Below are 27,992 nucleotides of genomic sequence, written 5' to 3'. Positions count from 1 at the left end.
CATGGCCATCGCGCACATCGCCACCGAGTACGTCTTCTCCGACTTCTTGCTGAAGGAGCCGCCGGAGACGCGCTACAAGGGGCTGCGGCTGGAGCTGGCGCTGGACAAGATCGTCACCTGCATCGCCGTGGGGCTGCCGCTGCTCCTCATCTCCCTCGCCTTCGCCCAGGAGGTCTCCATCGGTAACCGGCCCCCCGCGCCTGCGGCGGCGGACGGAGGGGGCGGGGGACGCCGGGGGGGCGCCGGGGGGGCTCCGTGGGGGCGGCGGGGGGGCTCCGGGGGCTCAGGTGCCGGCTGCCCGGAGGGGGCTCCGCTCGGGGGTAGCGGCAGAGGCGGCTTTGGGCCGCGGGGAGCGCATCCCCCGCAGCGGGCGGTGCATCCCGGCACTCCTGCCCAGGTGTGCTGGGCATCCCGGCTGGCCGCTCCCGCTCTTCCCCACGCCCTCCTCCTCCTCCCTGGGGCATTCCCTAGCGCCTGCCATTCTCTAACGCCTCCTGAGCGGGAGCCCTGTCAGCTCAGCTGCCGCAGCTTCTCCCGTGGGTGTGATTCAAGGAGGGCGACGGGGCCCCGCCGCTCTTTGTTTCCCGGTGCTGCTCGGCCTTGAGCGAGAGCTGTGCCCCGAAAACCGGTGCTCGGAGCGATTTGCAGCAGCGTCTCGCCGCCAGTCAGCAGCTGTCGGGATAGGGGCCGGGGACGAGGGGGCTCAGGCCCCCGCGCTGGGGCTGCGGGTGGCTCGGCGGGGCTGGGGACCTCCTCGCATGCCAGGCAGGATGCGCAGTGGAAGCGCTCTCCAAAGCTCGCCCCTGCTCTGCTGCGCTTCTGCAGCTGTTCCGGCTCAACTTCTGGCCTGACTCAATAGATGAAGCTTTACAGGAGAAGGGCCAAGTTTCCTAATTATTTTGCCATCTTTTTTTTTGCTTTTTTTTTTCCCCCATCCCCACATTACAGAAGCCTAGTAGCCATCCCTTTTCAGAGTCTGGAATGATGATGAGATGTTTAAATCCAAATGACAAGGACTTGTAACTTGGGGGCTCACTTATACAATTTATTTGCTTATAACAATTGCTGTGCATTTAAATAGCACTATATGAATGAAGATTTCAAAGGTGAATAAGCAGCACTGACCATTTTGAGACAAGGGTGAATCATAGGACTTCCACCCTTTCAGAAATAGTTTGGTTTACTGCATGTACCTGTTTATTGGCATTCAGTGTTGTATACCCGAGATACGTCAACTACAGGTTTGAGTGAAGCGAATGTCAAGAGAGTGGGAGCTGGAATGGGACTGTGAATTAGTGATGAATCTGTGTAAAAACATGAACAGCATTAATCAGATACCTTAAGAGGTAAGATGCCCCAGACTGCTGTATTTAAATCTAGCTGCACACCTATTGCAATAGGTATGGCTTTGACCGAAAGCATTGTGGCCTCCAATAACTGCACAGAGGAGTCAAGGACAACCAGGCTGGGAATGCCAAGACTGGGTCAGAGCCCTGTGGCAGCTCTGGTCAATCACAGACTGGATGGATACAGCAGTATTTCTGTAATCTAACCTGCTGCTTTTTTTTTTAGATCTGATACTGATACGTGCGCATTTTTTCCTCTTAAAACAATGAAAAGGAGGGCTTGCATTTCCATACACTAGCTTGTATATGGGCCCCTTAGTTCTTCTTCCTTCTGCTTCTCCTCTAAAAGTGCTGAATGCGGTTTGAAGCAGTGCCTGTATATCAAGGTCTCTTTTAAGAGCTCTCCGGAAGTATTTCTTTCATTTTCCTTCCTTACATAAAGCTCCAACATGCAGTTGAATTGTGGAGTTTGGTAAAGTGTGCCTTTCTTTCGGGTAAGTTCTAATCTTTGCTAATCAAACGTTTGGGCCTTGTGCATACTATAGGTAACATATTTCAGTATTAAACTAACTCAGATTGAATCTGTGACTGTAGTAGACTCATAAAGGAAGAATTAAAATGCATGCTACATCTTGCATGTGCTTTATTTTGCTTATAATCCTGAGAACCTGTTAGAAGAAAACATGGGGTTTAAAACTGAGCTCTTCTATTTGAAAAATAAATATGAAAATAAGTATGAGAAATATGCCAGGCCCCTGGCGTGAGTGAATTACACCACGTGGTTTCCATACAGAAAGTGATACTATATCAGCCGCACTGCTGTTAGGGCTGTCACCTGTTTCCTGCACAGTCCTTGCGGCTTAGCAGGCTGGCTGCTTACGGGAGATCCTGAAGCTGTTTCCATTAAAGCTTTTTGGGGGCTAGAGAGGGTCTTGGAGGCTGTATATGCCCAGTGCTGTGAGCACTAGTGTTCAGCCAGCGATAAAATAGAAAGCAAGTATTGGTTTCAAAGGCTTCCTGTTATAATTGGTGCTTTGAAAAAGCTCAGGAGTGCTAAACTGAGAGAAAATGGTAGGGTCCGTTTTAGGGCTGAGGAAGAGCAACTCAGGATCAGAAGTGGTTGTGAAAGTGGGATGTGAGTCACAGCATGGAAATATCTCTGCCTCCAGGTACAAAGATTGAACACCGTTTCCAAAACTGAATGCTCAGATCCTATTTCTGTTGGGATAACTGCATTCTTCCCACCTAAAATTCTCTTGGCACCTCGAGCTGTCACCTTCCCTTCCCACTCTGCTTTGCTGTTCCGTTGCAGCGCGGTGTCAGATAACTGCAATTTTCCTCCTACCTGTGGTTGTTGTTAATTGTGCAAAATGATGAAGATGATTACAAAGGCCATGGAAGTTTTCTGAAGTCACCAAGTAACTTTTAGTTTTGATAAAAGTTTCAGGAAATAAATGAGATTCCAGTTGGGTATCGCAGAGGATTTCTCTTCTGGAGGCACGGAAAATAGCTGCCGTGCTCAGCCAGTGGGCACTGCCAAAACTCCCGGGGTTAGTGCCTGCACCGCACTTCAGCATCCTTCAGGGGCAGGAGGAGAACTAATCTAAGTTCATTCTTAGTTATATTTTAGAAACTCATGGTCAGCTGCAGGTCTGTGATGATTTTAGGCTGGTTCTGGTAGTGCTTAGTTCTTGTGATTGAGCTGTTCCCTGCCAGCCCTGGGAAGCTTTGCTGCTTGAAATCCTGCACCTGTTATGTCTTTACAGCTAGACCTTGTTTTTTATCATTTTTTATCAGGAAGTTGAAAATGGAAATAACAATAGGATTGTGAGGATTTGAACAGTGTTGTGTATGCTTATATTACTTATGTTATGGCCTTATATAATTTCCTGATATTATTTAGCAGTTCTTAGGGTAAAGATACTGCAGGTTGTCAGGCAGTAGAGTAAAAGAAACCATATAAATATGGCTAAATCACCCATCCCTCTTAGAAAAGAAAAAAAAAAAAGATAGGGGCACCCTCAGCAATGTATGAGCCACAGAATCAGTAGAAATTTATCTGTGTCATTTTTCCATGACCATGTTTTTCGTAAGAGTAGCTTTGAGCAAGGATGGAGGTTCCAGTTTTTAAACTCTGTGTGTATATATTATGAGACATGCTTTGTTATTGTAAAAAGCTTAGCTGAAAACATAGATATTTATTACCAAGGCACTGCTTGTTGCAGGACACTGCAGCCCTAAGCAGGAACAGGTAGTTGAGCAGAGATGAAATCGAAACAAGCTGCTTAATTTTGGCAGAGGCTTGTTTCCAAGTTAGTTCTGGGAAAAATATCAGTGGCTGTCTTGGCTTGCAGCTGAAAGAAAAGCAGATGTGAGAGCTGTCCAGCTGACATCAAATATTTGCATCTTTTCCCATAGGAAGGGAATTGGGAATTACTCATACGTGCTTAAGCCCAGCGGCTGCTTGTCACTGAACGATGTTGTTTGACCTTCTTTATACCGCAGGCTTTCGGGCACCGCTGTGCAGCAGGCAGCGGGTGCTGGCTGCGATCGCTGCAGCTTTGCATGGGAGGTGATGGCTGGGAGGGGAGATGAGGATGGAGGGAGAGAGCTGGAGAGGGGAGAAGAAGGGAATCTCGTGGTGGCCACCAACAGTCCTTACTACAGGTTCATTTTGGGTGTTGGTTGTGTATGGCTCGGACATTACTAGTATAGAATCATAGAATGATGGAATAGTTTGGGTTGGAAGGGACCTTGAAGATCATCTAGTCCAATGCCCCTGCCATGGTCAGGGACATCTTCCACTAGACCATGTTGCTCAAAGCCCATCCAACCTGACCTTGAACACTTCCAGGGATGGGGCATCCACAACTTCTCTGGGCAGCCTGTTCCAGTGCCTCACCACCCTCACAGTAAAGAATTTCTTCCTAATATGTAATCTAAATCTACCCTCTGTCAGTTTAAAACCGTTGTCCTATCAGTACACTCCTTGATAAAGATGAATGAATTAATCCTCTTGTTTTAGCATCTCTGTTTATTTTCTAATATTACAAATCACCTTGTAAACCTTCCCAGGACCCAGAAACAATCATGTGTTAAGTAAAAACACCTAAGAAACTTGGGTATAATCAGCGTGAAGGTCTGGGTAGTGCTACCGGCTTGTCAGTTGTGGCAGAATGGTGGGTTAGCCAGTGGACCAACCATGGACCGCCCCACAGCATCTGCATGAATCTGTCAAAATGAAGATTTGCTGCACTAAAAAAGTCTTATTTCCCTCTGATGCTCTGTGATGCATCTTACCTCCTTGCTGGAGGGCGCACAAAGATGAAGAAGTGGAGTCTTGCCCTATGCTTGACACATCATGGGGTTAATGTCCCCATTGACCACTTTGGGCTTTCCCAGTGGTGGCGACCCTTGCTTGCGCTGCTCAATTTCCACCTAATTTCTGGGAGGGTTTTTTCCCCAATTTGTTTGTTTTAGTTCCGACCCCCCCAAGTTGGCAGCCTGTGGGATTTGAGGTGCTTTGGCCAGCGGAAAACACAGGGTGAAGGGAGTTAGTGGGGACCTCTGGGTGCTGCATCCCAACAGCTTCTGTGGGTGCCATGGGGGCAGCAGTACCCCCCTTATTGTACGTACAGCTGGGCCCGCATCTCTCTATACAGGTTAATTCTGTTTCTCAGTCATGAGAATCAAATGTATGGAAGGGGAAAAAAAAATTGTGAGACTAAATCGTAACAAATATACCAAGAAATAGTTTTAAATCTTGGATTAGGCTCCTTTCCTCTCCTGTTACCCCATTGCTGGCCCTCCCTGTTGACGCTCCTCTCCCTTCATGTTCACAAGTTGCTGGGGAGGCTTTTGGGAAATAATCCTATCTTGTGACTGCCGCAAGGGCTGGGGGCTAAAGTTAAGTTGGGTGTAATTAGGCCAAAGACTATTACTATGGCGGCTGCTGGCAGAGAGGTTGAAAAACATCTCCAAGTGCTGCTGAAGCAGGCTGTATGCTAATAGCTGACGTTTGCACATCTTCCGTTTAGTTCAGCAGGATGCTCTGAAACCCGGGGCATTAATGACAGGACTGAGTCGATGAGTGCGTGAGTAGCATCAGTCTGGAGCAGCCAGACAAACTGTGAACTTCAAAGCATCTTTCATTAGATCTTAATGATTCTTAGTTTCGCTTTCATTAAAAAATAATCCGGCCACCAAACCTGGAAACATGAAATTAATTATTACTCTACCCTTAATTGGTTTAGTGGTGGACTTGGTAGTGTCAGGTTGATGGTTGGACTGGATGATCTTAAAGGTCTTTTCCAACCTAAATGATTCTATGATTCTATGTGCCGATCCCAGAGAACAGCAGCATACGCTGTGCTGCTCTTTGGCATATAAGGAGCACTCAGTAAATAGCAGAAGTTACCAGCATCAGGAACAGGCGTGCCTGGGGAGCCAGGACAAACTTGTGAAAATGTTTCCTTTAATTTCAAGTCTAAATTATCTTCGGGTGAACATCTTCAGCTGTTGGTGAGGAGATTTTTTTCTGTTTAACTTCTACAGAGCCAAGTTTACATTTCCTATGGAAATGATGGTAAGCCGCTTTTGGTGCCACAATTAATTTAAAAAGCATCATGGCCCTCTGGTGTTGCCTGAGATCTGGTGTACCACCAATGTTGGCAGTGGAGCCAGATGGTCATTGCCACTGTTTTGAGATATTTCTCCTTCAGGTGAAGGGAAACGCTTTTTTTGTTTTCCTTAAATCTCACTGGTGGGAATTTCATTCACAAGTTTTTTTTCCCATGAATCAAAAAAACTTATCGCTCTGAAGACTATGCTTGATAAACACCCAGCTCCTTTCCCACTGCATGATTTTGAGACTTCTCTGAGGGATAACTAGCAGCCCTGTGGAGAGGGAGAGATACTTGCTGGCTCCTCTGACCCACTCCATTTAAACATTGTGTCACCTGAGCTTTACATTCTGCTCCTACTCCATTGCCAAAGTAAACCTCAGGGAACAGGTTCTTGTCTCCAGCGCACAAATTTGCGTCTCTCCGTACTTCCTTCTACACATAGTGTTTATTCTGTTTCACTCAACCTGCCACTTTGGTCCATGAGAAGCATCTGTAAATCTAATAAAATCATTCCTTTGGTCTGCTCTTAATGGATGCGTGTACACCCACACATGCAGTTTCTTCTTTTGGCATGCATTGGGACATCTTTTTTTGTATTTTAAAATCTTTTTTAATGTTGGGGTGGAGGATGTGCTTTGGATGGTGCCTGGCAGTCTGTACATTGTGTATGTGTGCCTTGATTTTCTTGTTTGTGGGTTTTTCTTTAGTGGCTGCTAATGTGGATAACTCTTGCTAGATAAAATCAGGTGTTTGGGTGTCGTGGCTAGTTCATTTTGCCTTGTGGAAAATTATAGGAGTAATTAATGGCTAGGTTTTCATCCAAGGTTATGTAAATATTTTTCCAGTGATTGCAGTGTATTAGAAACCAAATCATTACTTATTGAAGGTTTAATCCTGTCAACTACAACCACATGATCCTGGTTCAGGAAAAATAGTTCAGCATATGATTAATACTGATTCTTGGAAGTACTATCTGTTAGTTGTAGTTTCTTAATTAGATGTTTAAGTCAGAAGAGGGGTGTTGAGCCACTGGGGAGGAAACCAGTCCAGCTTGCTCTCTCTGGTAAGGGATGCAGCCAAAGGATGCTGAGCCCTCCTCGCGTCCCACCTTGCACCCCAGCAAAGCAGCTGGATGCTGAACAGGTACTCCCTCCTTCACATTTGAGATTTTCCTTGTGATTCTGGGAGTTTCTTTTTGTAGGTAGGTTTCTTTTTTGGAAAGCATCTACAGAGGTAGGAGGGTAGGGATCACAGAAGTGACTTGTGTCCCGCTCATTTAGCATCAGTGCCAAAATTTCCGTCTCCATTTGGGCAAAAGGAGCCAGAGTAGGCCCGCTGCTTGCATCTCAACTCTGAGAAGTCCTGGCTGTGATTGTAGCATCTTCTTCTAGATGCCTGGTGGCAGATCCTTCCCAAATGAGCTTGCAAGACTTAGGCAGAGCGGATAAAGGTGTTACCAGAGCACAGGATCTCAACCTGTAGGCAGCGCCGTGCCAGTTTTTACAGTGCTGTGTAGGAGCTGCAGAAGAAAAGGATGCTCCTGGTACAGACATGGAGGAGAGGAGACAGCTGGGGGTTTGTTGGCAGAGCACACATGAAGATGTGCTACAGCTGGGTGACAGCTCGGCCTTGCTGCTCGCTGGCTGCGTTGACTCAGGCTGGTACTCTGCACTCAGTTGCATGCCTGCATGTAATTCCTGCCGGCAGCAACCAACTCCATCTGATAATCTCACTGTGCATCATACGCGGCTGCATACCTGTTGCTGTCTTAAGTTTCCGAAGCTCTTTTGGGTGGCCTTTCTTTAGGGCAACCATAGTAAGTGGCATCTTTTTTGTCCTCATTTGTTTGCAAAAGTGTGAGTCAAATCCCAATTATTCCCTCTCCAAAGTTGATTTAGTACCAGGGAACGATTAAAGAAAGAAGTGTGTTGCGAAGTGTAATGATAACTTGGCCAAAGACTGTTGTGGCAACTGTTTAATGAAGGCAGTCATTAATTATTCCTCATCCTTCTCGCTGTGTATTTTATCTCCCTGTTGCTACAGGCTTGGCTGCTGCTTTTCTTTTTCCCCTTCTATTACTTGTGGGAGCAAAGGATGGGGAATGGCTCCACGTCACCAAACTGGGAGGCTGTTCCTTTGATAGCTGAGGACTATCAGCGTTTCATAAACTAGACCTGTGCATACATGTGTGCACGGTGGGTCTGTGGAAGGCGTTTGGCCCTTTGCCTAATTTCTCCTCTAATAAAAACTACAGATTTCCTTTTTCACTTCCTCCAGAATAGCCCAACATAAAGTAAATTATCTGTATAGATTTATTGCTATTACTCCTTTGGAGGGGAGAAGGAAGGAATAAAAGATGGAACATTGCGACCATTTTTAGATGCATTTACTAATCTGTGTTCTGTGTAGATTATACACAAAAACAACCTCTCCGTTTAAGCCTTAACATTACCATGGTTAGTGTAAAGTTGTAATTTACATTAACAAGTGTTTGCAACCGAGACTGCAAGAAGTTAATTAAAAACCACTGCAATAACCAGAGTGTCCCCACCTTCTGCTTGATATTGAGCTCTTATCTGCTTGGCTCCCAAGTCAAGTTGCCAAAGGTTTCCAACGTCCCTGCTGAAATCCCGGGGGACAGAAGAGCCAGGTTCACTGCTCTGCTGCACCACTGGCGTTGCTGTAGCTATTCTGGTATGAAGTTGTGCCCATAACTCTTTGTAGAAGGATGCTGGCTGCCTTGTCATTACTAATTTTAGAGAAGGAGGTTGGGTGCCTTTTTCCTCACCAATTTAAACACTCCACTTTCAGTGGTTTCCCACCCATTGAACAAGAATGAACACATGGAATGTGTTTCTTGTTGCAGATACACAGACATGAATAGGACAAAGCATCTTTCTGAATGTTCTTGTTGCTCGCCCTTTGAAAGGGTCAGTTGTTCGCTGCTTCACCGGGCACAGCCAGCAGCAGGAGGTTGTTAAGTGATGAGAGCAGAGCATAAATGGTCCCTGTCCAGTGCAGAACAAACACCCCAATTTTTTTTTCTTTTTTTTTTTTTTTTCTTTTCCTGCAGTGTATTATTTCTTGAGTTTCCACAGCTAATGGAAATTCTCTGGAAAGCAGAAACCCCTGAAGCTTTGGGAGAGTGTAAGTGCTTGTCTGGTGCCAACTTTGCTAAATCACATGAGCTGTGGTCTGATAAACAGTAATTTGTTTTCCATAAGGGAGGCTTGTGACCGGTCAAACCATGTCCTTATGATACTACAGCCTTAGAAATAATTGTAATAGTGACTCATAAGGAAAGGCTTTTATTCATAATGCTACTTGACTTTGCTGCATTGTAAAAAGGCTATACAAGGCAAATGTGGTCAGCTCCTATGACAAAAGAAGTTCCCATTCTCTAAAAGTTAAACCAGCAAAAAGGCATTATCTTATACAAAATAAGATCTTATACAAAATAAATAATAAATAAATAAATAAAATCTTCTACAAAATACTTTTTCCCTATAAAGCACACAGTGGTGCCATTAGCACTGATTTTGATGAATATATTAAGAAAAAAAAGGTAACAATATTCCCCCTTCTTGCTCTTTTGCTATTGCTGTTGTGTTGGAGGAAGCATTGGAGGTTGCTCTTAGAAGAGGGCTGTTCATGGAAGAGGCATCTCCACTTTGGGTAATCATTTGGTGAAACAGCTATACTGTTTCAACATATAGGAACGTCTGCTGGAAATGTGTGGGGTTTTTTTGCTTTCACTACCAAAGCTTCAGAAAGAAAATCAAAACCCCTCATCCTGTTTTACTAGCTCTCATCCAAGGAGCCACTGATACTCCACATCCAATAACCACTCTTCCTTGTTGAGGAATGCTGCAGTAAGACTCAACTGGTGCCTGTAGCTGGTCAGAGCAGAATTTGACCCTAAGGCTGAGGCTGGCTAAATAGTGCCCTGATCTTAAATTGAAGCTCCCGAGCAGCTGGAGAGGTGCTGGGAGTGAGTGGGGATGATGGTGGAACACCTGATCCTGGGCACAGCACGTCACTGCGCTGGTGAGGAGGGGTCTGGCACCCTTTGGAGGTGTCTGGAGGCCACGATTGCTCTGCCAGAGGTTACATGAGGAAACCCTTGTTTCCACATGTGTCACCTGAACCCCTCAAAACTCATCCACAGAAGACCTGGCAGCACCCTGGGCCAAACTTGCCCTTGCATCATTGCAAGGACTGCTGGGCTGCACGAATGGTGTTTGAGGTCTTGTGTCAAAAAATGTGTAAGCGGTAGGTTGTGCATTTGGGAAGCGCAGTGGTGTGATGGTAGCTGTTTCCTTGGGAAACCAGCCTTTATATTTGCTGGTTGCCCTTTGGCCAGCCTGAGTCAAGTGCGAGTGAGAGAGACAGGTCTTGGAGGTCACGTTCCCCCCAGAACTTAAGAAAATAGGCCTAAAAGACAGGTGCTTCTAATATACTGTCTTAACCCTCAGGAGACATCAGAGAGTCCCTGTGGGAGTTTAACCCTTTGAGTGCAGTAGGAATTCAGTAACTCTTCTCCCTGCAGAGCTGCTGTGTTTTGTTTGATTGCTTAACCTAATAGCTTTGGATACCGTGAAATCCCGAGTTTGAGCTTTTCTTCCTAAACTAGAGTTCTTGTTTTTTTTTAATCTTCAGAGGGCTTGATAACTTTTGCTTTGTTTTCCCAGGTGCTCAGATAAGCTGTTTTGCACCCAGCTCCTTCTCCTGGCGACAAGCTGCTTATGTGGACTCCTACTGCTGGGCAGCTGTGCAGCAGAAGCAACCGTCCCAGAACAACTTAGAAAACATTCCCCTATGGCTGCATAAAGTATGTACAGATCTCCTTCTCCTGGAAAAATTGTCCCCACGTAGAAGCCTCCCTTTGCCTCACTTTTCTTGCTCCTCTTCTGTGCTATAGTTCTTGGCTTTCACTTAACTCTCTTTTTTTAGAAGGAATGTTTTCTTTCGCTTACTTCCAAAGAGGGTAGTACTGGAGGAAGTATTTTCTGCTTTTAAATAAAGGGCCTGTCATGCTGTAATAACAAATATCACCGGTTATCTAACACAAGAGTAATGTTAATGTTGCTGTGTTGCCCTGGAGCTGAGTGCTTCACCTGGCTTTAGCCAGGAACTATTTTTGAAATCAGGGTACAAGACACAACAACTGCCCTAATGCTTGTATCAAAAGCTTATTTTAGGAAAAAGGATAGTAAAAACATTTTGTATTTTTATTGTATTACACTGCCAACTTTGAATGGAGAGGAACTCATGGCAGAGAGGCATTTTGGGGGAGATGAAATTCATCACTGGTACCAACAGGTTTAACCCTGTCTTCAGTGTGCTCTTCTAAGCTTCCACAGGCTGTTCCCTTGCAAACTGTGAGCCGGCTTTCACTGCTGCGGGTAAAGCATCATCATACTGAATGCACAGTAGGAGACTTATTTTATGGTAAAAAGTGCAGTAGGTACTAAGATACTTGAGCTGGCCCAAAGCAGATAGCCAAGCTTTTGCAGGAGTTACAAACTGAGTAAATGCCATGCCAATGCCTGGAGCTGACTCAGCTCGAGAGGTAGCGTCGCCCTGCTTGGGCAGTGCTGCTGCCAGAGTAAGAAATGCTGTAGGAGCTCTGCAAATTTGGGGTGTTGTGTGCTGCCTTCCCCAGCCCTTTTATTACTGCCCCCTCCTAATACCCGCCCTGGCATCTGGGAGTGGAGGAGGACCTGGTGTTAGAGGAAGCTCAGGTCTGGGACCTGCAGCCCCTGTATTTCTGGGTTTTGCTGTTGTATCCTGTACCTCAGCTTTTATTATCCAGTCAGCTGGTGGTATCTCCTCTAAAAGACTATTCAGGGCTGTCTCTGATTTGTTTGCTAAGGGTTTACTACTGCCTTCTCCAGTTAACTCCACTCATAACCTTGACACAGCGGTCTTGCGTTTCATGAATATTAAAGCCAGACTTGGTGGTTTCTAGCCTGAACTCTTCCTTGCTCAGTTAGTGCTCCACTTCACTTCAGCCAGACCTTCTACAGAGGCCAGTCAAAGCTGCTGGGACATCTTGCAATGCAGGCGGCTTGCATGGGTGGAAACTCCACCTGCAAACCTGGATACATTGCTGCCCCTTTCTCTTGAGGGAATGAGTTCTTGTTACCAGACTTCATTATGTTGAATTTTATGCCGTAGCCACCTGCTGATAGCTATAAGTCTCCTAGTTTGCCAGCCATGACTAAGAGCTTAAGTAGTCATACTTTCATGATGCAACCCATGTTAATTTGCTGACTGGTGCTGTCTCAGGAGTTGACGCAGAGCTCTTCCTCCCACAGTTCCTCCATGATATCTTAATGGTATGTGATGTTTCCTTGTAAACACCCTGTAGGACTGGCTGCAAGAATTATGTCTGAACAGTGGAGTCGGAGCTTGTAGCAGAGGCTGGGTGCCTCGTCTTAACTTCCTAAATCCATGCTTAGTCACCTACCCTTCCACTGAGCCGGGCGCTAGGAGCTGCAGATGCTGTTTGGAGGCCAGTATTAATTAATGCCCTTCTACTGGTGGTTCATCAGCTTCCATGCTTAAGAAGTTTCTGGGGAAGGAGCAGTGTTACAGCTATTAACACTTTATTTCCCACTGTGGTGGGAACACCTGAAGGTGTTTGGCTGTTGTTTGCATCCAGGGCCAGCAGCTGCCAGCTGCACTGCTGGGTGGCTCGCTATGGGGGCTGATCGCTGATGCAGGAAAACAGGGCTTGGGTTGTCTCCTGGTGCAGGCTGTGTGCTGCAAGGTACGTACAACCTCATTGCTCTGCAGATTTTGGCTAGATAACCATTTTTAAAATGGGCAGAGCATAGACTTTGTGGGACCACAGTGATGTTAATGAGACAAGGGAGCTTTCCTAAACTCAGGTGAGAGATTTGACTGTGCAGTGCAAGGGCAGGGATGCATGTAGAGGGACAGTAGGGATCGTTAGGCTCAATTTTTCTTAAGACAACACTTGAGGCTTTTTTCCCTGCTTTCTGAGCAGCAGTGCATTTATTTGCAAAGCATCTCGGGTTCTTTCTAATACTCTGACTCACTTAGCATCTTGCTATATGTGTGTCGTAAGACCAACCGGCGGGGAAATCGACCGGCCTGGCTGAATAGGGAGCTTTTGCGGGGACTCGGGGAAAAAAGGAGAGTCTATCACCTTTGGAAGAAGGGGCGGGCAACTCAGGAGGTGTACAGGGATCTTGTTAGGTCCTGCAGGGAGGAAATTAGAAAAGCAAAAGCCCAGCTAGAACTCAATCTGGCCAGTGCTGTAAAAGACAATAAAAAATGCTTTTATAAGTACATCAGCAATAAAAGGAGAGCCAAGGAGAATCTCCATCCCTTGCTGGATGTGGGGGGGAACATTGTCACCGAGGACAAGGAAAAGGCTGAAGTACTTAACGCCTTCTTTGCCTCTGTGTTTAACAGCCAGACCGGTCATCCCCAGGGTACTCAGGCCCCTGAGCTAGAGGATAGGGATGGGTACCAGAACGGAGCCCTCATAGTCCAGGAGGAAGCAGTTAATGACCTGCTACGCCACCTGGACGCTCACAAGTCTATGGGGCCAGATGGGATCCACCCGAGAGTACTGAGGGAGCTGGCAGAGGAGCTCGCCAAGCCACTCTCCATGATCTATCAGCAGTCCTGGTTAACAGGGGAGGTCCCTGATGACTGGAGGCTTGCCAATGTGACGCCCATCTACAAGAAGGGCCGGAAGGAGGACCCGGGGAACTACAGGCCTGTCAGCCTGACCTCGGTGCCGGGGAAGATTATGGAGAGGTTCATCTTGAGCGAACTCCACAGGCAAGTGCAGGTCAACCAGGGGATCAGACCCAGCCAGCATGGGTTCACGAAAGGCAGGTCCTGCTTGACCAACCTGATCTCCTTCTATGACCTGGTGACCCGCCTGGTAGATGATGGAAAGGCTGTGGATGTCATCTACCTGGACTTTAGCAAAGCTTTTGACACCATCTCGCATAATATCCTCCTCGGGAAGCTGGCAGCTCACGGCTTGGACAGGCATACTCTTCGCTGGGTAAAGAACTGGTTGGGTGGCCGAGCCCAGAGAGTTGTGGTAAATGGTGTTAAGTCCAGTTGGCAGCCGGTCATGAGCGGTGTTCCCCAGGGCTCTGTTTTAGGGCCAGTCTTGTTCAATATCTTTATCAATGATCTGGATGAGGGGATCGAGTGTGCCCTCAGTAAGTTTGCAGACGACACCAAATTGGGTGGGAGTGTCGATCTGCTCGAGGGTAGGATGGCCCTGCAGAGGGACCTGGACAGGCTGGATCGATGGGCCGTGGCCAACTGTATGAGGTTCAACAAGGCCAAGTGCCGGGTCCTGCACTTCGGTCACAACAACCCCATGCAACGCTACAGGCTTGGGGAAGAGTGGCTGGAAAGCTGCCTGGCCGAAAAGGACCTGGGGGTGTTGGTAGACAGCCGGCTGAACATGAGCCAGCAGTGTGCCCAGGTGGCCAAGAAGGCCAACAGCATCGTGGCTTGTATCAGGAATGCTGTGGCCAGCAGGAGCAGGGAGGTGATTGTCCCCCTGTACTCGGCGCTGGTGAGGCCGCACCTGGAATACTGTGTGCGGTTTTGGGCCCCTCAGTACAAGAAAGACATTGAGGTGCTGGAGTGTGTTCAGAGATGGGCAACAAGGCTGGTGAAGGGTCTGGAGAACAAGTCTTATGAGGAGCGGCTGAGGGAACTGGGATTGTTTAGCCTAGAGAAGAGGAGGCTGAGGGGAGACCTTCTCGCTCTCTACAACTACCTGAAAGGAGGTTGTAGTGAGGTGGGTGTTGGGCTCTTCTCCCAAGTAGCTAGCGATAGGACAAGAGGAAATGGGCTCAAGCTGCGCCAGGGGAGGTTTAGACTGGAAATTAGGAAAAATTTCTTTACGGAAAGGGTGGTCGAGCATTGGAAGAGGCTGCCCAGAGAGGTGGTGGAGTCACCATCCCTGGAAGTGTTCAAAAAATGGGTAGATGTGGCACTTCGGGATATGGTTTAGTCTAGTCTACCCTTGATTGGTTTAGGTGGGCTTGGCGGTGTTAGGTTAATGGTTGGACTGGATGATCTTAAAGGTCTTTTCCAACCTAAACGATTCTATGATTCTATATTGGTGTGCTAGAAGGCTCCATAAGAAATGCTTAAGGAGGCATTACATTACTGTTTTGGAGGATTGAAGTCGTAGGCCCCAATTCCTGATTGAAATGGATGGGTTTCCTTATGGCATGCTCCCTGTGCTCTGTCGGAAGTGCTGTCAAAGGTTTGCATCCTAGGACACTGCTCATCATTGTATAGAGTGGAAGTAGGACCGTGTAGCTCTTGGTGAAGAAGCCAACTTGCAGCAACTTGCCCTGCTTTTGTTCTAGGCATCTGGTTGCTCTGAAGGATTATCAAAACCAGGTTGCATTACAGAAAAACTGAAACCTTCCCATTTCCCTCCTATTTCAGAATACAAGTTGGCACTGGGATTTTTGGATTTTTGATTGGTAAAATGTATGTTTAAATTTTGGGCAATCCCTGAAGCTTGGGCACCTTTACCTGCTGTCCTTTCTGCTTTGGGAGATCTCTCTCAACACTTGAATTTATCAGTTTGGAAACTTGTTTTGGAGTGGAGAGGAGGAGCATACTGCAACTTTCTGCGTTCCCTGCCTCTCTAGTGGCCTGTGCAGTCCCAGAGGGTGCCTAGGGCCTCTCTCCTTGGAGAACAGGATTTTTGAAATTTCCAGTGATCCTGGAATAACTCTTCACACTGCATAACCCTTAGCAGAAAGCAAAATGAGTTTTGTACTCAAATGCACAATTCAAGAAACAATCTGCAGATAGATAAATGGAAAGAAGAGACTATGGTATGTCCTGCATATGTTCTTAGTTTAATGCTAAGATTTCCTCCTCTTTGTCAGTGAAAAAGCTGACAAAATGCTTATATGGTTGAGTCCTCTGACAAGGCCCATCTTCAGATTTGTCATTGATGAAACTTAGTCTGCTTGGGCTTTGCTATTCTGTTGTCTGTTTTCTTCTGGGGTTTTCCATTCAGGCTGAATTCCTTCAAGAGGTTTCTTGTATCTATCTGAAGTGTCAAAACAGAGATACTGGTTTCTAAAGATGAGTGGGAAAGAGAGACAGTGCTGATGTGGGATGGAAGAGTCATGTATTTGCTCCCTCTGTGCAGATAGTTTGCTTCTTGTCTCTGAAGATGAGTGTTCCACCTGACAACTTATTTTGATAAAACTTAGCTTCATCCTTACCTGGAATAGAAACAAGCTTTTAGCCATTGTGAGTGGGCAGTCCTTGCAGTCCAGTGGAAGAGAAGACTGCACTGCGAAGCCTCTTTAATCCATAGTGCATGGAAAAATTTTTTAAGCTGTAAGTAACAGGTTGGGTAAAAAAAGGTCATGTATGGTTTGAGATTCACTTTCAGATCTGGAGGCAGGATATCTCAACCTTCAGAACGATAGCTCATGTTTCTGTCCTGAAAACAAGTCACAGAATCATAGAATCATTTAGGTTGGAGAAGACCTTTAAGATCATCCAGTCCAACCATTAACCTAACACTACCAAGTCCACCACTAAACCAATTAAGGGTAGAGTAGCAACCCCACGCCTCCTGGCTTGGTGGCTGGATCATTTATAATGAAAGTAAAAACTAGGAATCATTAAGATTGGAAAGGACCTCTAAGATCATCAGTCCAAGCATCAACCTAACACCGTCATGCCCACTAAACCGTGTCCCAGAGTGTCACGTCTAACCGTTTTTTGAACACTTCCAGGGATGGTGACTCCACCACCTCTCTGGGCAGCCTGTTCCAATGCTTGACTACCCTTTCCGTGAAGAAATTTTTCCTAATATCCAACCTAAACCTCCCCTGGCGCAGCTTGAGCCCATTTCCTCTTGTCCTATCGTTATCTACTTGGGAGAAGAGCCCAACACCCACCTCACTACAACCTCCTTTCAGGTAGTTGTAGAGAGCGAGAAGGTCTCCCCTCAGCCTCCTCTTCTCCAGGCTAAACAACCCCAGTTCCCTCAGCCGCTCCTCATATGAAACCTCTCCCATTGACTCAAAACAGGAATAGGATGATATCCAGAGGGAGCTTAATACCTTTGCTTCCGGAAACATGGAGTTGCTGTCGTTAGCCTGTTTGGGGGCTGGTGCCTTTGCTTAGGCTCTTCATGGCGGCATACAGAAATTTGGAACTGAAGAAGCGGGCACTTCACCATGATCTTATTTTTCAATAAGAAATATTTTCATCTCAAGTGAGTGAAGACACTTCAGTGCTTCCTTCTTTGTTGAGTAGTGTATGCCAATCAATCTTCTCAAGGCTGTAATTCAGACCTGTGCAGCTTAACAGCTTTGTGCTATTGTACATAAAGTTAGTGTTTGACCACTATTAGGTACGGTAGAAGTCTGAATGCTTGCAGTCACGTTAATAGTGTTTGCCCAGAGGAAATAAGACTGAAGATGCAGTAAAATTAGAAGACTGTTGTTTTCTAAATGTTGCTAAAGGGGTTCTTGTCTTCTGCCAGCCATCTTTATTCAGACCTCTGTAGATTAGGCCCTTGAAAATGCCTTTTGGGTCACACCACCCTTGGCAGTTACATGTTCTTTGGATAACAAAAGCATATTTGAGCTTATGAAGAAGTTGGGGTTTTTTTATATGTTCACAAATTCTGGTAAGACAAGAGTTGTTTTGGAAAATATACATTCAGTTCATGCAGGTAATCTTCATGAGAGGAGCAAATGCAGGCACTTGAATAAATGGTCATGACTTCAAAAGAGGTCAGTGTGTTAAATAGATTTCTAGAGTTCAGACTGCGTGAATGCAGGTTATTTTTCTTCTCCATTCATAGTAGCTAGTATTGATTTTAAAATTGCTCAACTTGTTTATGGTCAGTGATATAAGAAAACAGCACACATCTAGAAAGTGTAAGCATTTTGATGTGCATGAATTATTTGCTTTGATGATAACTTTTATAGCTGCTTTTGCAAGTGTAGAACACAAGACTGAAAACAATGTGTTGTGCTGAGATGGGGGATGAGCGCTCTGCATCATAACACTCCTGGACATCCTATTTCCTAAGCTCTCACTGTCCAGAAAGATCACGCTTTCTATATTGCAGGGCTTGGTGGAGTGTTGTGCCACAGGCTACCAAACAGCCGGTATCAGATCTGGTCCTCTTTTTGTCTTTGACTGTCCTGTAGGATGTGTTACTCTCAAAGTACAGCCGTGAGATAGAGAGGCACTAATTCTGCAGTTCCCATTTCAGTTACTTGTTGCAGAGCAGTGATGTTGAACACAGATGTCTTTAGCCTGGAGGAAGGAATCCTCCTCTGCACAGATTTCTGCTCGGATAAGGCTTGGATTTCAGTGCCTTATCAATACTGGTTAACACAGGCTTTGGCAGTTTCTGGTGTTGAGTTGTCAGACATATCCTGCTCAGGTATCAGGTGCTCTTGGCTTTCAGGAGGAGTAAGGGTATAGCCTGTAATGTATGCAGTGCTCAAAGGTCTGTAAAGCGAAATGAGCTGCAGTAGTACAGAATGAGGGGCAGCTGACCTCTTGGCTTCCTAGTGCTCTGCTTCCTTGGGAGCTTGCTGTCCCACCCAGTGTGCCATCAGACTAAGGGACAAGCAAGGCAGGTGAACCTGCTTCCATCATCTTTAGCTTTCAGGAGCTCAGCAATACTTAGCAGAAAACATATAGGGGACTCTAGTTCGAGTCCCTGGTGCATGTGCTACTACTTTTGTCTGTCTTATGCTGGATACTAATTATACAGTATCTATGCTTAGTATCTTCCAAAAACTTGAATTAGCCTAGCTGAAGCTCTGCTATTCTGTTTTTGAGTGGTGAACTCGTTGAGTCTTTGTCTGCCCTTTTCTCCTTGCAGATGGGTGGAAATGAAGGCTTGGGGCACCCAGGTTGAAGCATGGTGTTGTAGCCCTTAATGCACTTTCACTAATAAAGTTCAGAAAGGAGCATTTTGCACCATAGGATATTATATCTCTTCTAATGTATCTGTTCTAATCTGCTTTCAGAGGACCTTTCTTCAGTTATGCAATCTCAAACCATAAAAGAAAGGCATATGGCACATGCTCATCCATGTGTGAATACCATGGAGTCCTCTTCTTAAAATGGGAAGTCATTATGTGTGACTGTAAAATGTAGTCAGATGAGCTGGGTAATCCGTCTGTTGCTCTGAAACCTAGGACTCGTGCCAGATGACTTTGCACTTTCACTTCTGCCTGTTGGTTCAAGGCCTTAAATTTTAATGATTCAAAACAATTTGCTAGTTATCTAAGCCTACTGTTAACAAATAGAACAAGCGTATCTTTCATTTTTAAAAAAGCCAGAATCCGAGAAGGATGGAGTCGTGTGTCAAGTGCTGTGGAAGGGCTGACAAATACAGGCTTTTGTTTCTAAACAAAAAGAGTTGGACTAATGGTCACGCTGCTGCTCTGGTTTTGAGACCATTCAGAAAAGAGCTGCATAGTGTTTTCTCATGCTGCCATAAGCTACAGCTTTGGGAGTGATGAGAGCCTGGCAAGGGGAAGCCTAGTAAACGTGTTGCAAATGTGCCTTTGCCCCAGGGGTGTGATGCTTCTGGGTGAACAGGCAGTGGTGAAGGAATTGGGGAGAGGAGGAGGTGCAAGGGAAGATGGCAGAGGCTGGTCTTTGTAAGACAACAGTCTGTAATGAGGCAGGGGAGATGGGTGGGATTGGAGGAGGTCTGGGGCAGAGCAACAGGGTTGATGTCAATGTGCTACACAAGTGTAGAACGTGCCCACAGAGTCTTTTTCTAGGTATAAAGGAAGAGATGGGGACTGGGACAATGCAGGTTTTGGGCTGTGACTTCAGTGTGCCAACCATCTTGCCTCTTGCCGCATGTCCTGTAAGCCTCAGGGTACAGAGATCTCATGGTTTAATCAGATACTGCTGGTGGCATTTCCAGTTTTGGGGGTCGGAAAGGAAATTCATAAATCCTCTGATGCCTGTAAAATTTCAAACGAGTGAGTAGTAAATCTAAGTGGTATAAACCAATGTAAGAAGCTTTGGCTGTTCCTTACTAAATCAGATATTTCTTTGTTGTTTCTTTCCCTGCCTGGCACCAGTGGAAGGGTGCTAAGCAGTGTATGACACAGAAGTAAGTGAAGTCAAGCAGGCTTTGCAGCACTCTTAGATGAGCTGGCATTTGTTAAGGCCTGTGGAAAAGGTGTTGCAGCAACTTAGAGGAGCTGAGATAAGTTTAAGCTGTGTTCGTAGACAGATAATTTCTATTTCTACATAATACAGAATTCAGAGGACTGAAAGAGCCTGGCCATGAAACCATAAAGCTATGATCAAGGCATCCAGGACTTTGACTTGAGAGACCCAGTGGCATTGTCCACAGAGATAAATATGGAGGGCAGATTCTTGTTGGGTTTGAGTTGACGAGAGGTCTACAAAAACACATTGGACACGCCAGAGCTCTGCATCTCAATTGGAAAGGACAGATCTGGGAAAAAACCAGATGATCTGAGGTTATCTGCTGCGTAGAAAAGAGGGGAAAGAAGAAGTAGTGAGGGCAGTTCTCTGCACAATTTCTATAGGCTGCTGGGGCTAGAGAAAAGATCATGTCAAGGGTGCAGCAAGTAGAGTTGGGACATGACAGCCACTAAGGACATGTTTTTGAGAGAATGAGCTTGCTCAGTTTGGTCAAAAGCAGTTAGCAGTTCGGAAAGAAGAGCAGCACCTATACCCAAGGGCTGTCTTGGCTGCTGGCATAGGTTAAGAGTTCTTGGTGGAAGAAATCCTTGATGGTGACTATAGACAATACATTCGGTGAGCATGGTTTAGTGGTGCAGAAGATAGTATGGGTTCAGTGGAACTACTGGGCAGATTAGCAGTCCCCAGCAATTCCAGGAGATCAGAAGGAATCTCCTGGATCCCTCTGGCCTGTTGAGGTCAGTCCCCTGCTGTGGACAGGGAACAGGCCACAGCTATGATATAGCACTAGGTTGATGCTTGTTCCTTGCTGGTGAGGAAGAGCTACCTCTAGTGGGATGTACAGTATAATTACAGTCAACTCTGCTTTGTTAACTAGGTTTCTGAAACAATCTTGTTACTGGTTAGCCCATCCCTGCAGGATTTCTGTTTCAAGTTTTAAAGGTGAGCCTTTCTTGAAGTTTTCTTTCCTGAGGACTTATCTAGAGACCGAAGTAGCAATTTTGGCCAAGTTCAATTATGATGCTACTGAGCAGAAACAGTTAAAGTATGAATTTATAGGAAGGGTTGCAAGGGAAAGCTGACCTTTAAGTACAGCATTTTCTGTTTTCTGTGGCTATTTAGTGCTTTTCATGGCTTTGTCTTACTGCGTGTCACAAATTTCTGACGTGACTTCCCTGTAGAGAATGTGCACATCCAGAATGATGGTTCATATTATGGTCTCCAGTTGCTGATGCAGTTCATTTAAGAAGTCAGGGTTTATTTATGTGTTAATATGTCATATGCATTCCTAGTATTAATAATAACATAGGATTTTGCTTTAATGGTGGGTGCTATTAGAAGCAGCTTTCCTGGATAACAATTCCATCAATTAAATTGATGTTCAATAACATCAAATTATTTATTTCATGCATACAAAACTTTACTCTCTCTTGATTAATGCAAACACAAGTTAACATGTTAATATTAGGTCCAGTTTCTCATCTTGTTAAATATCTACAAATGTTAGTGGAGCTGTTCCACTTGAACTGATTAATGACTTCAGTCCAAGTTTACTCTAAAATTCTCCGTCAGTTTTTTCAATGAATGTGCATGTGTGCATGGCTGTAACACTTAAGATGCCTTAAATCTGTTTCAAATTTGTTCACCACAACTAATTTAAAATCCCATAGGAACTGATGCTGGATTTGAGTTGAGTGTGCTTACTATCAAAAGTGGAATGTAATGAATTAGAGATTAGCCAAATCTGCAGTACATTTTGTTAACTAATTGTTTGTCTAACTAGATCTTACATCATGTCTCTGTAAGCGTAATGTTATGTATGAATGTGTACCTTGAATATAATGTCACAGGAGATAGAAAATGCCTTCTTTCCAGCAGCTGGAGGGAATTAGAGATTAAATCTCATGATGACAAACTACTGCTCATTGGTGACTAGAAGAAAGGTGGAAAGACTTCAAGCTGTTGTATTTTATACTTGCTTCAGCTGTTTCCCTAAGCAATGGGGACTGCGTAAGAACTGACTTCTCGGCGCTGCATTAACACCAGACCATTCTGATGCCATGTGTTGGTTTCCATTCAGGAGTTATCTACAAATTTTTAAATGCCCTTAAATATTACAACCGTAGTTACATCCTTTACAGTGTCTGTATGTCAGGCACTCTGAACAGACATGTGTCTTTGCAGGCCAATGCAGTGCTATAAATGGTCTATTCATTAACCTCCTGACAGCTAATGGAGAGCAGGAGAGATTTTGCCGGTGTTTGGAGCATTTGAGTTGCTATGAACAGTGGTGACGCATTTGGGAGGGAGAGTTATGTGACACTATCCTCTTCTTCCAGTCAGCCTCTCTGATACCTGCTTTGGTTGCCTTTCCTATTTGTTGTTCCCCAGGTTAATGCCTGCATCTCAATTTCAGCTCCAGCAGTGCAGTTCTGAATATGCAATGAAAATGTTATCAGGATCATGGTAACTTTATTCTGCCCGTTTTGGTTTTTTGGGTTTTTTTTTTGCAAAGCTCTAAGCAGTAGCAAGGTTACTGGAGCTGTCTGAAAAGAGAATTTGCTTTCCTGCACAGCCCAATAACCACAAAAGTGGGTTTCACTAAAAGCATTTAAATAAAATTACAGAGAATTGAATAGGCTTATAGGGAATTTAATAGACTTATAGGGAATGATGGTGACTGGCTGACATTTTATATACAGGAAGAGACTAATCTGAGTTTTTTCTCCCTTCAGTTCTTCCCGTATATCCTTCTGCTCGTCGCTATCCTGCTGTATCTACCATGTTTGTTTTGGCGCTTCACTGCAGCACCTCACCTTTCTTCAGACCTGAAATTTATTATGGAAGAACTTGACAAAGCCTATAACAGGGCAATCAAAGCTGCTAATAGCATCCGCAGTGGAGACCCCAGGGACCCTACTGACTTGGTTCCAGCTGTTAATGAGAACTTGACACAGAGGTAAGATGCTGGAGCTTGGCTTTCTTTGCTCTTTTCCTTAAGCTCTTAACAGATGTGACACCTGCAATCTCTTAGAAATTTATTGCAAAGGTTTGAATGGTGACCTGACACGCTTAAAATTTGGTTAAAAAAAAATAAGATATCTGAAATCATTACTATGGGCACTTGGAGCTGGAACTTATAACTTTCTTTTTTCGAAGAAAACATTTGATGAGCTCTTCAGATTACTAATTACCTGAGATGTCCTGATTTCTTTAGTTGTAGTAGGTGTTAATTAGTTTTACCCACCACAGCATAAGAAAATGGGGATGGCTGCACTCCTCAGTTCTCAATGTTCTTGACAGTCACTTGCAAGCTGTGAGAAAAGTCTGTTACTTGTCATCTCCTGTCCTTTCAGATCTAGGTCTGCAAAGCTTCTGTTTAAAGGAAAAAAAACCAATAAAAGCCAAGCACCAAAACCAACAAAAGCAGAAGCCCCCTCTCTGATCAAATTGGTGCACTGTTCTAACCAGACCCAGTTTCTGCTTCGCCCTAGGTCAGGGTAACTGTTTCTCCTTGCATGTGGGGGTACACGCAATGCAATGGGGACTTAGGTCTGTTCTTTAAAATGTGGAGTTACGTCTTGACAAGTAAAAAGCCTTCCAGTGTGCTATTACTGAACAAATGCTTGGGAAGTCTGCTTTTCCTCAGGGATTTGCTTACTATACCTGTTTTGTATTGGAAAACAACAAAAATATTTTTTTGCTGCAAGGGCAATACTTTTTTCCATTTTCCAATGTTTGAGCTCTTTCATCTCTTAAGTGGCTTTTGTGTAATAGAGTGTCAACATTTGTCATTTATCTGCTATTCTGTTGTTTTTCTATTGACTTCAATAAAACTACCCTTGTTTTACCCCAGTGAGAGCGAATCCAATCTTGTGTCTATTTTAGAATATGAGTTTTCTTTGAAATTTGAGGTAGGTGAGTGCTGCAGCATCTGACCTATGTGATTTTTTTTTTTTTTTTTTCTCCCCCTTCTCTCTTTCAGTTTGTGGGAAATATCTGAAAGCCATTTTAAATACCCAATTGTGGAGCAGTACCTGAAAACGAAGAAGAATTCCAAATGCCTAATAATTAAATACATTATCTGCCGTTTACTCACTCTGGTAATTATTTTCATTGCATGCCTCTACCTGGGCTACTACATTAGCCTCTCCTCTTTGAGTGATGAGTTTCTCTGCACTATAAAAACTGGGATCTTAAAGAATGACACAACTGTTCCAGAAGTGGTTCAGTGCAAGCTTATTGCTGTTGGTGTCTTCAAGGTACTCAGCTATATTAACCTGCTAGTCTATCTTCTAGTGATGCCGCTGGTAGTGTATGCAATGTTTGTTCCGTGGAGGTGGAATTCAGGTATCCTCAAAGTGTATGAAATCCTGCCAACTTTTGATGTTCTGAAACTCAAGTCAAAGTGTTTTGATGACTTAAGCCTTTACCTCCTCTTTCTTGAGGAGAACGTGAGTGAACTTAAATCATTTAAATGCCTCAAAGTGCTGGAGAACATTGCAGTTTCTGAGAAGTTTGACGTCATGCAACTTTTGGTAAACCTTGGTACTATTAAGACTGATACCGTGGATGGGAAGCCAGGGACAGCTGTGTTGGAGAAGCCTGAAGAAACAACTACAGAAGAGCCGGAAAAAAATGCAACAGAGCTACAAGGTAAGGTGACCTGCTCTTTCTTTAAAAAGAAAAATGAAAGAAAGAAACACCACAAAAACACTACATTCAAACCTGCTGGTGTAGAGAGATAAGGAATCCATTAACCCAAAACTTAATTAATGCAAAACAAAGGAGGTTTCAACTAGATGTGTATTCCTACCAAAAACATTTTATGTTTATTATTTATATTATATATTTTTAATATTTATTATTCTACAAGAAAATGGTCCTGCTTAGACCTTGCTATGTTGCCTGCTATAACTTCACATATGTGCCAGGAGATTGCGGTGTTGCAAGTCAGTGGCACAGGCTAGACACTGAAGTGTCTGTTAAGTTGGTGGTCCTTGCTGACATCTCTGCTCTAGCAGTAAGAGCTGGGAGCTCCAGTGAGAAAGTTGGTCAGCACAAGAAGGACATCCTCAGCACAAGAAGGACATGGACCTGCTGGAGCAGGTCCAGAGGAGGGCCACCAAAATGATCCGAGGGCTGGAGCACCTCTCCTACGAGGCCAGGCTGAGGGAGTTGGTGTTGTTCAGCCTGGAGAAGAGAAGGCTGCGGGGAGACCTTATTGCGACCTTCCAGTACTTAAAGGCAGCCTACAGAAAGGATGGGGACAATCTTTTTAGCAAGGCCTGTTGTGACAGGACAAGGAATAATGGATTTAAACTAAAGAAGAATAGATTTAGACTAGATATTAGAAAGAAATTTTTTACAATGAGGGTGGTGAGGCACTGGCACAGGTTGCCCAGAGAGGTGGTAGAGGCCCCATCCCTGGCAACATTCAAGGTCAGGTTGGACGGGGCTCTGAGCACCCTGATCTGGTTAAAGCTGTCCCTGCTCACTGCAGGGGGGTTGGGCTAGATGACCTCTAAAGGTCCCTTCCAACCCAAAGCATTCTATGATTCTGTGATTTCAGGACATTTGTTTTTCAGAGACTAGCTCAAAAAAGTAGTTAACTGCTGCTTCTGCTTTTCATTCAGGCTTTAGCAGAAATCTTAGATGAATGTAAAAATAAGTCTGATGCTCAGAAGTGCTACTGGCAGAGGAACAGAAAATGACAAAAGAAGGGAAGTGGGACTGGCGCCAGTGAACAGGCTCCTGTTCATTCTTACACAGAGAGAAAGGAAGATTGGCTGTAAAGTGACTTTTCCCAAAACGGTCTGAGTCGATCTGGATTGGTGCAGCTGTTCTCTGAATATTCCCACCAGTTCGCAGACATGCTTGGCTCTGAGCAATCGCTGTTATATGAGATGTAGTCTTAGATTCTGTGCTAACAAATGTGTTATATCTTAAATGTGATTCCAATTCCCTCCTCAAGTGCAGAATTAGAGAAGAGGAGCCAAATATCCAGGGAGAGGCATAAAGGGATGGAAAAGCTTTCTTCCCATTTGATGTGAGCGTGGCTGCTGTCGTAGCTGTCCCCACAGAAGCCACAGGACACCAGTGCCTACATCCCCTGAATGAAGTAGTTCAGACCCTGTGGGGTCCCTCTTCACAAAGCCCTTCGCTCGTGGAAGTGAAGATGCTTCAAAACGTTTGGCAGCTGACCTGAGTAGGCGAGCACAATGCTGAGGGCAAGTTAAAGAACTGTTTCAAAGGCACGAAAAAATCAAATCGACTTTCTCTTCAGAAAGCTATGCCCTGTGCTTAATAAAAACGCAGCAGCAGCAGCCAGAGGGTAACTGTTCCGCTGTACTTTGGTCAAGCAGTTAGGCTGAAGTTTTCAAGAGAAGTCAATTTATACAGCAGGGGAATTACAAACAAACAAGCAGAAATATTTTCAAACTAGAAGAAGCACTTCTGGCAGCCAGCTGTAGTACAGCAGTTTGGAGTAATTCTGACAGGCAATGGTTTTCCTCTTCAGTGTGTCCCTTTTTGAAATGACATGCGGGTGGGTTTTGGTAGGAGAATTTAAGAGCCCAAGATGGAGGTCTCTGCTCAAGGAGCTGAAAAAGCTAATGGAAAATCTGACTGATTTTTATCTGAAAGCAGAATTTTTGAGGCTGTTTTCATCTCACAAAACACTTCAAAGACTTGTTTTCCTCCGGAGCAGAACAAACTCATGCTCGAAGCTCTGTTAAAATGCATTGCAGAAAGAAGCTGCCGTTTCATGACCAGCTCTGGTTGGTACAGCCCTCTCCTTCTGCCTGGGTGCAGCTGCAGACTTCACCGCCTGTCAGCAAAGCTTTGCCCATGGCTTGTCGTCTTTTCTTCTGTCACTAGCATGTCCTGGTTTCAGCTGGGATAGAGTTAATTTTCTTCCTAGTAGCAGGCATAGTGCTGTGGTTTGGATTTAGTAGGAGAAGAATGTTGATAACATGCTGATGTTTTTAGTTGTTGCTGAGTACTGCTTATGCCAGTCAAGGACTTTTCAGCTTCCCACGCTCTGCCAGGCGCACAAGAAACTGGGAGGGGGCACAGCCAGAAGAGTTGATCCAAACTGCCCAAAGGGCTATTCCATACCACATGGTGTCATGCTCAGTATAGAAACTGCAGCGGGGGGTGGCCAGGGAGCAGCGATCGCTGCTCGGGAACTGTCTGGGTATCAGTCGTCGGGTGGTGAGCAATTGCATTGTGCATCACTTGCTTTGTATATTATTATTACTATTATTATTATATTGTTGTTATTATTATTTTACTTTATTTCAATTATTAAACTGTTCTTATCTCAACCCAGGAGTGTTTCTCACTCTTACTCCTCCGATTCTCTCCCCAATCCCATCGGGGCAGGGGGAGTGAGCGAGCAGCTGCGTGGTGCTTAGTTGCTGGCTGGGGCTAAACCACGACATAGCGGCATCAGCATGTTTTAATTAGTAATGTGTTAACAAACCAGTGGCAGATGCTGACTCTGGACCATAAGGGCAGGGGAGGCTGCAGGGCATCCTGCTGCTGGGTGCTGCATCCGGACTGCATGGGGGCAGCCGGAGGCTGCTCAGCAGCTCCAGCACAGGACAGCCAGCCTTGCAGCACTGTCTCGGTGGCAGTTTCTTTGTAAATGAGAATACGTCAAGTGTTTTGATGGCCCTTTCACTTCTAAAGGTTTACTTTCTCTTTAGTTTTGACAGACCATGATGCAAGTGGCAGCGTGAGTCCGAGAGAAGATAAAAAACTTCGCCAAAGACTTATAGATTCTTCATGCTGA

The 27,992-nt window shown here is 45.0% G+C and overlaps 2 protein-coding genes across 2 annotated transcripts in view; one reads left to right on the top strand and one right to left on the bottom strand.

Moving 5' to 3' along the window:
• MRE11 (MRE11 double strand break repair nuclease) overlaps positions 1-27,992 on the bottom strand; it is a 277,276-nt gene that overhangs the window by 191,814 nt on the left and 57,470 nt on the right. The window lies entirely within an intron of this gene.
• Positions 2-27,992, top strand: PANX1 (pannexin 1). The gene is made up of 5 exons (XM_075726502.1): positions 2-182; positions 10,663-10,802; positions 22,930-23,153; positions 24,180-24,850; positions 27,907-27,992. The coding sequence occupies exons 1-5, from the start codon at positions 2-4 to the stop codon at positions 27,990-27,992; spliced, it is 1,302 nt and encodes a 433-aa protein (XP_075582617.1).

The sequence above is a fragment of the Pelecanus crispus genome, chromosome 1, assembly GCF_030463565.1.
Source record: "Pelecanus crispus isolate bPelCri1 chromosome 1, bPelCri1.pri, whole genome shotgun sequence".
Classification (NCBI taxonomy): Eukaryota; Metazoa; Chordata; class Aves; order Pelecaniformes; family Pelecanidae; genus Pelecanus; species Pelecanus crispus.
This window is presented reverse-complemented; position numbering and strand designations above follow the sequence as displayed.

Excerpts from the sequence above, each read along its gene's own strand:
- PANX1 (XM_075726502.1), top strand. The coding sequence starts at position 2 with ATGGCCATCGCGCACATCGCCACCGAGTACGTCTTCTCCGACTTCTTG. Across the intron at positions 183-10,662 it reads CGCCCAGGAGGTCTCCATCG|GTGCTCAGATAAGCTGTTTT; the intron begins GTAACCGGCCCC and ends TTGTTTTCCCAG. Across the intron at positions 10,803-22,929 it reads TTCCCCTATGGCTGCATAAA|TTCTTCCCGTATATCCTTCT; the intron begins GTATGTACAGAT and ends TTCTCCCTTCAG.